We start from the raw sequence: 14,742 nt of genomic DNA, 5'->3' as shown, positions 1-14,742 counted from the left end.
TCAGTTATCTAGCAACATGCTGGACTGATGGTGCGGGCCAAGTGGTAGTGCACCGTCCATGAGCAAGCCACATGGGACTATGAACCAAGCCGCGTTTCTTTGCACTTTCCAGTTCCAAAGCGCCCAGGGGCACCCACATGCAGAGCAGAAGGGCGAGTCTCCCCCGGTGGGGTGTGTGGCGTTGGCAGCCGCTTCCCCTGTTCTTCCGCAGCTCTTGTCTGTGTGGCTGGGACCGGGTGAAGGCTTCCTCCCCGCCGCCAGCACGGGGGGCCTGGCCCTTCCCGCCCCAGGGGCATCTGCTCTCGGTCTGTGCCAAGTGCATTTCCCACCCCCCCAACCATTGAACCCCCCCCCATCCCTTCCAACAAGAGGGAAAAGCCATTTGCACACGGTCCCTGAGCGGCCCCTGTGTGCCAGGGTGACTCTGACCACGGGACCTTCCTTTGGGATTTGGTCCTCACCACTAGAACATTCCGAAATGGTCTTCCCAGATATTCACATCCGGCCCGAAACGAACTTCGTTTCCTTTGCACTTGGCTATCACACTTCATAGTCAACAGTCAAGTCGGCATGGAGGAAGGGACGGGAAGCATCCCTTCAGTGACTTCATGAGACTTCAGTAATAAAACCTTTACCTCTATTCCAGCAGCTTGCTCTTTAATTCGTTTCGTTCAAATAAATGTCCCAAGGAAGGATCCAAACGTGTCCACTAACCGGCAGAGAGGGGCTATGGTTGTGAGTGCTTCCGTCAGGACTCCTCCGTAGCTTCATGGACGCCAGGCTGCAGCTGTCACTCACGCGCTCCCCCAGGGTCAGGGAAGTCCCCGCCAAGTGTCGCATGGTAGATACGAGGTTAGCTGGCCACCGTGAGCCGAGCCCAGAGGAAAGGACCGCCGTGGGTGTCTTGAGCTCCCGCAGCCTTATTTTCTAGAGAGAGCACTCTGGAAAGGGAGGACTTCCTTGGGAAGGGTTGGGGAGGACTTCCTTGGTTAAGGTCGGGGAGGCCGAGTGGCCCCCAGGCCGGTGTCCCGTGGCTCTGGGAGGCTGCGGCTTGCTGTCACTTGGGTTGCCTCGGGTCCTTCCAGCCAGCCGGAGGCGTTCCGCCATCGAGCTGGCGTGTGGGCCCTGGGCTGCCAGGCCTCGCACCCCCAAAGCGCTGTCCTCCTGGGACACGTGACCTGGACCGTTGGGAGGCACGGGTGACCCACGAGAGCGACTCCAGCTCGCGGCTCCCCCGGGGGCTCCGGCTGTGGGAATGATCTCGGGCACTTCGCCTTTCTCTGGCCCGTCCCCCAGTGAGCGTGTGGTGTCCCCGTTTTCTCGTAGCGGCGAGCGGGGGTCCGGGAAGTCGGAGGCCTGCAAGCAGATCGTGAGGCACCTGACCTGCAGGACGGGCACCAGCCGGGCCTTGTTCCACGCCAGGTTCAAGCACGTAAGTGGCCGTCTCCCCCGGCAGGGGTGAGAAGGAGGGTGGGACCGTCACGATGGTCGCCAGCTTCCTAAATTCACTCACGGCAATTTAAACAAAAGCGTTTCACAGGGATACAGGATTCTCGAGCCATCGGGACTCTGGAACATCCCTATGGTTCTGTTGTGATTACACCAGACTGGCCCAGCCCTCGTGGCGTTGGCATTCTTGGAAGGGTCTCAGCCGCCTCTCGGTGGGGCGCACTGGGGCTTTGCTCCCGTTCTTGCTCCCTGAGCCCGAGGGGATGGAAGCCAAACTCAACCAAAACACAGCGGCATTCTCTCGCGAGTCGAGAGATCATTCAACGTGGAGGCCAAAAGCCAGCTTGACTCACGTTTGGTTTCTCACGCCACAATCAGCACGGCCAGTGGGAAGTTGGAGAGAGGCAGCGCACGCCTGCCTGGTCATTGTCTTGACCACGATAAGCACAGTGTCCCACCCCTCCCAGCGGCGGTTCAACCCCCCCCCCCCCCCCCATCGAAAGGGAGCACAGGAGCTGCTGCGGTGGGAGAACATTCTAGAACACAATGTCACCTCAACGTTGAGCAGTGTGCTGCGGACACAAGGCAATATGCATTTGAAGCCTTTCTCCCTCTGGCTGCGAAGAGCAGGTTGTTTCTGCTAAGGGCTGTTGGCTTGAGGATTGGTTTGCTTGTTTTCTTTTAGCATCTGATGCTTCACCTAGACACCATGGGAATTGACGCTTCCCTGTGAATTAGCGTTGTCTTCTCATGTATGTTTCTGCAACAACTCTCACTATGGAGCCAGGTGCACGTGGTATTGTGTGTGTGTGTGTGTGTGTGTGTGTGTGTGTGAATACACATGTATATGGAATCTTGCAAGCCCTCCACACCTGGTATCCTGTATGTTCTTTCTATGTAGTGTCATGTATACTCATGCGTGACTTCAGTGTATTTCTGTTGATTATGCTCGTGCTATACAGAGCACCATATCATTATGTAGCACAACTCAGAGTAATTCAGCATTTGACGTCAACTTGAGAAGAAGGGTATACCCTGCCTTCTTTGTTCAAATATGCTGATATACTGAGTTCTGAAACTTAAGGATAGAAAGCATGAATAACCCAATGTCATTACAGGATAAACACAAATTAACTAATAGAAACAACAACATCCATTGACTTAACGGAAAGGGCAAGGAATAGTACATTCTCCTTCTAAATTATAGGTGAACATAATCTTTTCTTGGTAGGATCATTAGAGAGAGTGAAAGGGGAATACTTTTTAAAGTATGCTGTAGATTATTTGTGTGAGCTGGTGTTGCAGTTCACCTTAACGTACTACATCACGTTGCATCGCTCTGAATACGTCAGTTACAATTCTTTACAAAGCTATTTGTATCTGTGAGTCAAAATTGTAGAAGCAGTGTAACTTCCCAGGGAACGTTCTTCTCACCCCTTTGTGTGTTTTATTCATGCCTTGCAACACAACCAAAGAGGTCCTAACTACTGGATTTCTAGTCTCATGAGACGTCTTGTCCAGGTTTGAGCATGAAAACCACAATGCTGTTACATAAAACTCATGCGGCGTTCGTTTCTCTCTAGAGACCCACAGGGCTATAAGTGGCGAGGAGCTCAGCCGGCTTGTTCGGAGCATCTGGGTTCTATGCAGTCAAGCCAGCACTGGACACCTTTATGAAGGGATTGTTGGTAGAAGTACGCATCTTTATGAAGGAAGCCCCAGGCTTCTACTCGTGGAAATGCAACAGATAACTTTCCTGATAGCACAAAACTGTCACGATGACAGTCTTAATAGCATAGAGCTATCATCACGATGGAAATTTATACCATGCCATATAAATGAGAATGATTATGCCACCGAAATGTGAGTCTGTAAACATTGGAAATGCAGGGCTTTCTGTCGTTTAGTTGTATTTTCACTCATACGTTCGGGCTTGCAAGCTTCCACATCGATTTGTTTGAAAGGGAAGGGTGCCGTGACATAATGTTGGGTCCCGTGTCTCAGGGCTTCCGAACACATCTGGGCACCGCCCCCTGCAGGCCCAGTGCTAATGAAAGACGGAAACCTCAAAGTCTTCCTGGTTGGGCCCCAGACATCTTGAACATCAAGATATGTGCAAGGAAAGTTCCCGTGTGGGCGGTTTTAGCTTTATCACAGTTGCACGCCTTCCCTCTATATGACGCTCCGATCGCGTGTTCAATTCTACAGTCAGATCCCGTCGGTTCAAACCCCAGCTCCATTGGTTATAGTCCCTAAATCTTGAGAATATTAGTTAGTCTATTTTCTGGGGGTGGGGGTGGGGATGAAATAGAAACGGTGGTTAGGAGGGCTGAAAGAACACAGACACACACACACACACTTCCATTTACAGTGTTGCCAAGCATACAGCAAGCACAGTGGAAAGGCTTGCTACAGCTATTAAGAACAATGGGGGATCACTGCTAACGGACAATTGTCTATCCTCTGCCAGACACAAAGTAACAAAGTACACAAAGTGCACACCTGGCACTAAGGAGCACAGAGGAAGCTATTCCTGAGTGCAGGAAAGTGAGGCTAGAGAACGCAAAGCACTTGATCAAGGCCTGTAGTGTATCGCACACGCTCATGAGACGGGGGACCGCCCCCTCCACACCAAAGCTTGTGTGGTTGCTGTGACCAACACGTCGCTGGGTGAATGTGCTTCCTGCTTTACTAATCCGAGCGCCACCCTCAGCTCATTTGATTTCTAGGTACCACATGAAAACAACTGGAAACCAAAGTAGGTTTTAAAAAATCTATCCTGTATTTTTAGTTTTTGAAGCAACTTTGACTTGATAGCATACGCTATTAGAATATAACGTAGTTATAATATTAATTTCACTATATGTTTCATATTTGATTTTTTTTTTTACTCGTTTCATATTGTTTCAGAAGACATTTTGTTTTTTGTCATCACTACCACTAAGTCATTTTTTCCGGCCATCTTTATAACTAGGTTAATCATGGGAGCCCAAATCATGGAGTTTTGTGTGAGGACTTAATGTATGGTCAGCTCTAAAAATGGAAAAACAAACGGTTTAACGTACTATTCCAGCTTCCCGAACTTTCAGGTTTTGCTTAGAACCAAAGAGTTATTTGATATTCGTTCTCGGTACAGAATGCCTCTGGAAAGAAAAATCTTAGTATGTTAAATGCCAAAGCTAAAAAGCAGACTCCAGAAAACTTTTACCATGTCATGAAGTTCTCAAAAGTCAGGTAACAAGAAACTAAAGGAACTGGAGCAGGCTGGTTTGGGGCGGGGGGGGGGGGCGGGGAATGGGGTCTTCACGTGTGATTGTGCTCCCTCTGGTGGCCTGCTCGGAAACCGCAGCCAGTGCATTCGAATCAAAGAAGAAGACATTAAAACCTCCCAGATCTTAATATTTTTGGGGGGGGGGGGGGGGGGAAATCCCTCGATCGCAGGCGCAATCAGCGGATGGAGAAGAGATACCTCTTATCTCAAAGTCGTTATTGAAAGAAACTTGTCCCGAAATAACTCCAGGTCCGAAGATCAATCCAGGGATCTTGGTTTCCCGAAACAAAGTGTGTGATGGGTCATAAGGTGAAGGCGGCTTCCACGCCGTGCTCTGCCTCGGAGGAGGGGAAGGCTCACGGGGACTGGGCCGAGGGGCAGGAAAGGGGGAGTTCCTGGGGCCTCAAACTGAAGAGTGTCAAAGAAGCAGGCACAGGAATAAGCGTATGCACCGGGGTTTAAAAGCCAATTCTGACTGATCCTTTAATCAATTCCGAGTGTGTGTGTGTGTGTGTGTGTGTGTGTGTGTGTGTGTGTGTGAACATGCATGCTAGTCCAGGGGCTTGAATTCAGGGCTTAGGTGCCGTCCTTGAGCTTTTCTTCCCCCCCCCCCCGCCCCCCACGCAAGTGCTGAAGCACTACCTACTTCTGACATTTTGGTGGTCCATTGGAGACACGAGTCTCACAGACTTTACTGCCCTGGTTGCCTTTGAACTGTGAATCTCGAATCTCAGTCTCCTGGGCAGTATCACAGGCATGAGCCACTGATGCATGGCTTAATTCCGATTTTTTTCCTTCCAAAATATCTCTCCTACTGTCCTATTTGTGTTTAAATCTTCATGTAACATTTTATAAGTGTGTGTGTGTGTGTAAGAGATGATTTTCCTCTATTTCTACACAGGGAGAATGTGCAGCAATCTACGCATCATTTTATCAACAGTGGCTACAATTTGGAGCATTATGAACTAATAGTTTGCAATTTGATGAAAGACTTTAAAATTCAGTATTAAGCTGGGCACTGGTAACTCAGGCCTATAATCATATCATTGCTACTTAGGCAGCTGAGATCGGGAGAATTATGGTTCAAAACTAGTCTCCATCTCTAAAATAACTAGCACAAAGCTGGGCTAGAGGTGTGGCTCAAGAGGTAAGGAAGACGCCAAGCAAGCAAAGCTGAGTGGGTGTGAGGTCCCGAGTTCAAATGCCTAGTGGTGCACACACGCACACACACACACACACACACACACACACACAGAATCAGTATGAACAATATGGTATGATTTGCAAATCATAGAAGCTTCTGGACAATGAAGTATGTCCTATTGGTTTGCTGATTTTGATTTTCTAACAGGTAGGTTTGTCGGTTCGTTTTTTTTCCGTGAGTAGATGTAGCCATTCTTCTCTTCTGCCGCAGGCCATGCACATCTTAGAAGCCTTTGGAAACGCCAAGACAACGCTTAATGATCAGTCCAGCTGCTTCGTCAAGTACTGGGAAGTGCAGTTCTGTGAGCGGAATCAGCACGTGACTGGAGGTAAGTGTTCAGGCAGCGCTGGAAGACTCCCTGTGCTGGGCCCTGGGCCGTGGGAGTCCCGTCCTATCTTTCTAGAACATTCCTTGTGGCATCCAGTGCAGAAATGCCAAGTGTAAGCCATGAGTGAACCGTGACCCAGAAGAGGAAGCCTGGCTGTCACCTTGGATGCACTGATAAACTGTGCATGGTATTCTGGGAAGTTCTAATTCTGTTAGGACAAGGGCTCAGGCAGAGGGGCCTGCGACAAATGAGTACACCGAGTTTATCAAGTTACCGTTTATTACATTACTGTGAGTGGAAACGGGTTTGCAAGGTGAATCTTTCCAGGATGATTTCTATATAGAGTGTACACAGTGGAGCAAACGAAGCCAAAGATGGTTGAAATGAACCATCGTTACTAAACACAAAGGCATTCAAATGCCCAGACCAACCAGCCTTCTACAGATCCACAGTACGCACCACGAAATGCGTTTTCACTAAAGCAAGTCTTGAGTTTTACAAAACGGTGGAATTAAGACAAAGCCCAAAGTAGTAGCCCCAGGATGAGCCCTGTTGAGATGCAGTCGCCAGCCCCTCGGCCCCTGCCCGCTGGACTCTGGCTGGATATTCCTGTGGATTGGCCTGAGCGTGTTTGCAAGCCCACTTCCTGCCTGACCCTGGCTAGGGTGGGCCGTGTCTTCGTGGCACCCAGGAGCCGCACCCCCTTCTCCCCCCACCCCCCCCCCCCAGCCCTGCACCTCAGGAGGACGGGCCTCCTCAGGCCAGTGTTCCCTTACCAAGGCGAGACACGCAAGACCGGCTCCCGCTGGCGCAGCCCATCATCGTCCTCATGTCCATCGTGCCGGGGCTCCTCTCCTTTCCCATTCTCGAGATACCCGTGACAGCCTTTTCTCCAGGAGATTCGATTCACACACCAGGCCCCCTACTCCGAGAGGAGCTGCACGTGGCAAGGGGCGCTCAAGCCTTTGCCCGTCACCGTCTCCCTATCAGCCGGGCCGGGCCGAGCACGCAGCAGGGGCACAGCCCCGGCCTCGGGGGCAGCTAGGAGCGCTGACGATAGTCCAGTGCGATTTCCACATGGCCGTGAGTCCCTTCTCCCATAGAAGCAGGCAGGCAGTGAGGGCTGCAGGTCTCTCCACACCCCGTCACCATCATCACCCAGGCCTCTCCGCGTCCCAACACCGCCCACCCTGCTTCCTCCTCTCTTCTCCACGACGCCTTCGTCCAGCAGCAGCATCCTCCGCTGCGGGCTTTCGTAGCTTCTTCCTGTGTCCTATTAAAAATCTGCCAAGCTCTCAGTGATTAGTTTTCGCTGAAGAGTATACCAGGTCAGAACAAAGAGCATCCGTGAAAGAGCCATCGGATCCGCAGCCCGGGGCTCCACGTGCCCGGAGGAGCTCAGATCTCTGTGACAGCGGGGGGAATTTTAAGCGCTGTGTTTAGAAAACCTTTCCCAGAGAGCGGAGCCTGGAGGGTCACGGTTCCAGAGGATTGACAAACCTGAAGAGAATGCGTTCACGTGAATTCTGACAAGTCTGCCCCAGGAGCAGGGATGTTGATGGCACAAAGAGCGGGATGAGCTCGCAGAAGCAGCGTTTTCTCCTCATCACAGAAGCGTCTACCGCTCCCCCCACAAGGTGGCTGTGTGCTTCCCTGCGTGGACCTCGGGTGTCCAGCGAAGGGGACAGGTAGCAGACAGCAGAGCACTAAAACCAGCCCCAGGACTCCCTGTGTGGGTCGATTCTGCCCCGTGCTCTGCAGACGCCGAGTCCAGCAAGAGAGTCTTCCTTTCACAGCTGGTCTGGTGACGGGGTGTCCAGTTGTGGGGTTTGGCGGTTTAGTGGTTTCCTGGTGCCAGCTGGCCCTGAGCTAATGAAGAGGGGACGGTGCTGGAATGTGTTGTCCTCCTGAGCTGCGGTCACACAATTCGTAGACATTGAGAACTCCCAGCTGGACTTCCTGGTTGTTCTGGAGGCTGGACGCGTGGACTCCAGCGTGCGGAACTCTGTGCAGGGAAGGCCACCAGCATGGACTCTTTTTGCTGGCTCACCCCGGTTCCCGGGCTGGTTGTCCCTTCTTTGTCTTTGGGCTGTATACCCCTGCACCTGTCGCTTTTGAGGAAGGATACTAGTCAGATTGTCGTAGGGACCACCCAGCTCCAGTAGAACCCCATTGTAGGTTGCACGCCTCGTGCTGTCTGCATTCCCCCAGGAGAGCCTCCTGCAGCGGGACCGGAGTGAGGAGTTCACTGTGTCTCTCCTGACACACAATCCAGCCAGTGACAGAGACCCAGGGAAGCCTCCCGCTCCTAACCTAGTTCCAGAATGAACGCTGGCACTCCCAAGAAGCTATACATAAGTAGGATATTGGTGGGAGATCTTTACCAAGATGTCTTGTAAAACTGAAAGCTGCATTAATTTAAATTATTTTGCACCATCTTCAGGGAGAGATGAATTTTAAATGTCACTAAAATAGTTAATCAACGTGCAGCCTGGCTGTTAGAGTAAACCCACTTCAAATAAATGCAGATTAGAGGTTGATTTTATGCTTCATGACAGACTGTGTTTCCTCCGAGTACCAACATGCATACCATTTTATTGGACAGGGAGTATCATCGGACTGATTTTAAGTTTAATATATGTGACATTTCCTTTATTGTGACCACTAAGGTGACAATACTTGTACACTCTTATGCCAATTCTTCCCCAAGGATCTAACCACAAATCATAACATAGGAAATATCAGGTTTAGTTTTACGAAGCATCCTCTACAGAAAAATAAAGATTGTTAGCATTTTGGAGGAAATCTAATTAATTAGTAAATAACATTCTAGTCTGGCTAGAAATAACATTCTAATCTAGTCTGGACCAGGAATTTCTCCCTGTCTGACTATTTACCAGCTCTCAGTGAGCAGGAGGTGACATCTTTCAGGAACTCGCAGAGCACCTTACGCTCATTACAAAAGCGAGTCTGTAGGAGATCGGAGCATGGAAAGGACGTTGGCCAAACGGGGTTCAGGTTTAGGGAAAGTTTGCCAGAGAGAGTTAGATTTTGCCCTAGTGTGCCTTCCGTGTGAGACTTGAGGAAAGTAGCCAGAACCACTGCCATTCTCTCTATTATTGCCCACGTCCTGTTGGGCAGACGGTGGGGCTTCCCGAAAGGCACATTCAAGTTCATGACGGCAGATGGTGGGGCTTCCCGAAAGGCAAGTTCAAGTTCACGAGGCAGAGGGTAGGGCTTCCCGAAAGGCATGTTCAAGTTCACTTGTCAAGTTCACAGGGAGTCTGTAACAGACACGTGTCCCCAACCCCTTCTATCCAACCAAAGCCTCGCCTTTCCTCCTAAGGGAACACAAAGAGGAGATCAGAATTCACTCTATAGTCTGCACCCATTTCTGCAGGGCACACACATGAGGGGAAAGCCTTCCGACAGAAGACGTGAGGTGCTGTGCTCCTGCCTCCTCGCCTCAGTTCACCAAGCCATTATTTACACGCTTCAAGGAGCAGTGGCCACATTCTCACCCACTTGTCTCTACGGGGTCTCAAGTCACCAGATTCATGGGACGCACAAGCGCAGTTCAAGCGATCTACCTGCTCTGCCACGTGGCAGTCTCCAATATGCTGGGTCAGCCCTGAATCCCACCTGCGGACAGTGTCCAGTTCCCAGGGTCAGCCCTGAATCCCGCCTGCGGACAGTGTCCAGTTCCCGGGGTCAGTCCTGAATCCCGCCTGCGGACAGTGTCCAGTTCCCAGGGCCAGACCTGAATCCCGCCTGCGGACAGTGTCCAGTTCCCAGGGTCAGTCCTGAATCCCGCCCGCGGACAGTGTCCAGTTCCCAGGGTCAGTCCTGAATCCCGCCCGCGGACAGTGTCCAGTTCCCAGGGTCAGCCCTGAATCCCACCTGCGGACAGTGTCCAGTTCCCGGGGTCAGCCCTGAATCCCGCCTGCGGATAGTGTCCAGTTCCCAGGGTCAGCCCTGACTGCAGAGACACTGGAGGCCAAGCACACGAGCTCCCCAGAAGTGAAGAACATCATTACCACAGCCATTGCCCTGTCCTGGCGTTGACCCCAGCTCTCCTAACCTGATTTCTCCTTGCCTTTCTGTGCCTCAGTTTCTCTTCCATACAGTCCTGATGAGTCACCCTAAATTCTTAAGGGTTCCACGAGTGTACAGTGTGCTGCGTGCCAACGGGGCTCTTTAAAGTACACCCCCTTTGTTTTTCTTTCTTGTTCATGTCGAATCTAATATCCTCCTACTCTCAGAAATAATGCTGGAGTTAGCGCAGAGAGAAAGAACATATCTGGCACAAGATTTTATCAAACACGCACGTCTTGAGCTGTTACGACATCCACTTGTGGAGAGTTGTTTTCTGCTCTGGACACTTGCAGTCGTGAGGCCCGAAGGTCCCTCAACTTCTTCCTGCCCGGTTACCGTTTCATTTCAGACAAAAGGGTTTCCTCTGTCAGAAACAGGCGACCGTGGTCCATGCATTTCCTGATGGCTTGAGTTTGCTTCCAACTAAAGACCCCACCAAGGCTTTTTAAAAATTAGATTGTACTGATCAGGACCCCGTAATCCACAGCAGTCTCCTTCACTGCTGGGGTTGCCCTAACAAAGATGCTTAGCCATTGTGCTGGTATTGAATTAGAGGGTAGATACCGGGGGCCCTCTGCGATACGGCGCCTGAGTCGTTACGCCTATAGCTAGGAGCTCAGCCCTCTCTCTGGGTCCAGAAGCACCAGGTGGCCCGGCTACAGGACACTTCGAACCAGAAAGGAGACAGCAGGAAGCACAGAGTCCCCCCAGCTCATCGAGCACCCAATTACGGCAGCGCGGATGCCATTCACCTTAAGCGCAAAGCCTTGCGGGCAAAAACAGGTTTAAGAAGAACGGAAAAGGAAAAGAAGGGGTATTTTCAAACGAAAGCCGCAGCTTGACATTGTCATCCGCCTGAGTGTGGTTGTGGAGACGAGTGAACACACACACATACACACACACACATACACACACACACACACCTTCTACCACACTCATCCCCGGTCAGGGCTCCATCCACCGCTGTCAGAGGGATCCACACGCGGACACAGGCCTCAGAAGCCGCACAACCGTGGGACAGAGCCAGCTCTCGGGCTTGCCACGGCCCTAGGGGGAGCGTTCACGACCGGCATGTCGCCTCGCAGGGTGGCCACGCCGCACTGCAGCCTCGGCACCGTGGCTCTCACGTAACGCCGTGGAGGGAGAGGAAGGCAGTGGCATTTTCAGTACTTCCGCATCACATTCCTGGAAGCCTAAAATCAGCTTGAGCCAGTAAAGTCTATGCGTGTTTTGTTGTTGTTGTTTCCTATGCAAATCATTGGAACCTCTCACAGTTAACTAATGTGTACATGTAATGTGTATGTGTGTAAAAAAAAAAAAAAAAGAAAGAAGCTAAAATGTCATCTAAGGGGATTGCTTCTCTTTTCTTAACCAGCCAGAATTCATACCTACATGCTAGAGAAGTCCAGGCTTGTGTCCCAGCCGGCTGGCCAGAGCAATTTCCTGATTTTCTACTGGTTGTTGGATGGGCTATCCGCTGAAGAAAAATACAGACTTCACCTGAATAAGTTGTCTTCCCACCGGTGAGTGATCGGCTCTTCCTGTCCAATAGTAATGGAGATTGGGCTTCACCAATGCCAGGTTGTACTCTCACTTGTTTAGGGAAGACCTGCTGGCTAATCAAAGGGATGGCTGCCTACCATGAGGTTGGAGCCTTTCGTGAAGCGGAGTTATAACCGTGTTGAATGTTAGGGTGATGTTTTATTTATGCGTATGAATTTCTATTTCTAGTTCACTGGTTTTTAGATCAGAGTGCAAATATATGTATATATACATATATACACATATATACATATATACATATACATATATACATATATACATATATATACATATATATACTTCGTTATGCACTCATCATCAGGGATTCTCTTGTCACCATTCTTTGGGAGAACTGCCCCAGAAGCACAGGAGTATTCCCTCCATCCCTTGCAAGGGCAGCCCTCATGGAAATACGGAGCTCGGCCTCCATGGGCCCCCCTGTGACACGGCTACACTGAGGGCCCAGCTTCGGCAGCCCCTGGAGGAGACACCCAAGCCATTGTCCAGCCCCGGGAGACACGGAGACGGTCGGCTCCAAGAGGCCATGTTGTGTGCGTAGCGCTGGTCCAGGCAGAAGCAGGTGGAAAGGCTGCCAGGGGGCCAGCCCAGGAGGCGCAGGGACCGGGGAGGAGCTGGAAGGGTTTTCTGGGGAGAAGGAGCTGAACTGAGCTTGGACTCGGAGACCTGGTTGAGGTGTCAGGGTGCTCTCTGTCCCCCATGACAATGAGTGGTCAGAGGACGCACTAAAGCAGCCACAGAGGTGAACTCTTCCGTGACCAATCGGCACCATTAAGTTTCCAGGAGATGAAAAATGATTCCCAGTTTCTCATCTGGTAGAGGAAAAGGAGTCAAGCTTCGAAGGCCTGGTTGGCGCTGTGTTTCATTTCAAGATAAAGACTATTTGCATCCCCTGAATGACAAGGGAGAGTTAGAAGGAAAAGCAAATCTCACCCTGAGGTGTGGTCGCCCTGGCGGATGGGTTAGGAGCAGACGGGACTCCCGGCATGTGGCTGATCCAAAGTCCTGTTACAGGAGAGAAAGTCAGAGAGGGAGCACCGTGCCTACGCCATCGCGCTGCTGCGGCAGCACTGGGGAAGCCGGCCCGCCACCCACGTGGCAGCCGCGGGTTTTCTCCTTCCACATTTGTAACTGTGCATGTCGAGGACTGTGCCGGACGGGGAACCACTGCGCTGGAAACCACAAGCTCGTTGCGAGGCGACTCTGGGGGAGAGAGTAACGTACATTACTCTACCTCGGTCTCTCCCGCAAGTAAAGCTCGAAGCACAGCAGAGGGCCGGACCGCAGGGCGAGTCCATTGTCTGCGCAGGTGTGCACGTGTGTGCGGGTGTGAGCGGGTGTGCCTCGCATGGTCAACACGGGCCTCTCGGCGATCACGGGCCGTCGCCTTCCAGCATTTAAGGACACTGTGACGTCTTCGTGTGGGACGCGTCTTCAGCCGTCGCTCCTAGGCTTGCCGCCTTCCACAGAGCGTCTGGAATGGCGTTAGCTGTTGGGAAGCACAGCCAGGAATGGCGTTGTGGGGGGCTCCAGCGGAGCAGTGAGCGGCCATGAATAATTCAGTATGCTGAACAAAGCAAGCATTTTATTATGATGTATTATGAATACCTAATTCCACTAAGAACCCATACTACTACTCCAGATTCCCGAAGATAGTAGTTGACGTGCATGTACCATGGCCATTCATTCCACTGGAAAAAAATTATACCATTTAACAACATAACATGCCATCTTACTGGTCATAAAACCTTATGCATTACAACAACGTTTTTGTAATTCATATCATAGTTTTCTTTTGTTTGTAATATTGGTGGATCTTCTCCCTGTTTATTTTTTGCTGTTGTTGTTGTGGCTTTTTTTTTTTTTTTTTTGGTCATTTGTGAGGCTTGAACTCTGGGTCTGGGCGCTGTCCCTGAGCTCTTCAGCTCAAGGCTAGGGCTCTACCACTTGAGCCACAGCACCACTTCTGTATTTTTGGTGGTTAATTGGAGATAAGAGTCTCACAACCTTTCCTGCCCGGGCTGGCTTTGAACCGCGGCCCTCAGATCTCAGCCTCCTGAGTAGCTAGCATGACAGGTGGGAGCGATAGGCATGTGGCGATCCTCTCATCTTGATGACCTTGGTGAGGTGTGAGGAGTTTTGCATTGTTCAGATGTTTGAATCAGCACTGAGATCTAATCTTTGCTTAGTAATTATGAAGGGGGAAGTATCTTAATTTGGGGGAATGCTTTGATTTGTTGCCAATCAGAAATGCAGACCTGAATTGGCTAGTTTTCTACACTTTCCCACACCTTCTGCCTTTTTTTTTTTTTTTTTTTTGGCCAGTCCTGGGCCTTGGACTCAGGGCCTGAGCACTGTCCCTGGCTTCTTTTTGCTCAAGGCTAGCACTCTGCCACTTGAGCCACAGCGCCACTTCTGGCCGTTTTCTGTATATGTGGTGCTGGGGAACCGAACCTAGGGCCTCGTGTATCCGAGGCAGGCACTCTTGCCACTAGGCTATATCCCCAGCCCACCTTCTGCCTTTTTAACCTCTTCTTCTAGTCTGCTCCTTAAAACTGGTGTTCACGCATGGAGGCCAGGCCCGTTGGCACCGTGGTCAGGCTAGGCCATTGTAACGGGAGTGGCCCCATGTGTGCATCGTGTGTGCGTGCTTGCTGCATCGTACATACCTTAGCCTGATCTCGTTAAAAGATCTGCGGGCCTTCTGTATTCGATAGAACACACCAGTCTCTTCACGATCATCCGAACGCCACTTTCCCCACCACCCCGCAGTGCAGTAGGCGATGAGATCATGGTGAGGTGTGTGTACCTTGAAGGAAATGCCACAAAGGCTTC

General features: G+C 51.0%; 1 protein-coding gene across 1 annotated transcript in view; it reads left to right on the top strand.

The window, feature by feature from the left end:
- The window catches only part of Myo16 (myosin XVI), a 328,439-nt gene that overhangs the window by 155,257 nt on the left and 158,440 nt on the right, over window positions 1-14,742 (top strand). Inside the window, exons 14-16 of the mRNA XM_048341097.1 lie at window positions 1,327-1,432; window positions 6,135-6,252; window positions 11,723-11,870. Of these exons, the coding sequence (XP_048197054.1) occupies window positions 1,327-1,432; window positions 6,135-6,252; window positions 11,723-11,870 (372 nt within the window). The remainder of the gene's footprint in view (window positions 1-1,326; window positions 1,433-6,134; window positions 6,253-11,722; window positions 11,871-14,742) is intronic.

Source organism: Perognathus longimembris, chromosome 3, assembly GCF_023159225.1.
Source record: "Perognathus longimembris pacificus isolate PPM17 chromosome 3, ASM2315922v1, whole genome shotgun sequence".
Lineage (NCBI taxonomy): Eukaryota > Metazoa > Chordata > Mammalia > Rodentia > Heteromyidae > Perognathus > Perognathus longimembris.
Note: the sequence above shows the minus strand (reverse complement) of the source record. Positions and strands in the feature narration are given on the sequence as shown.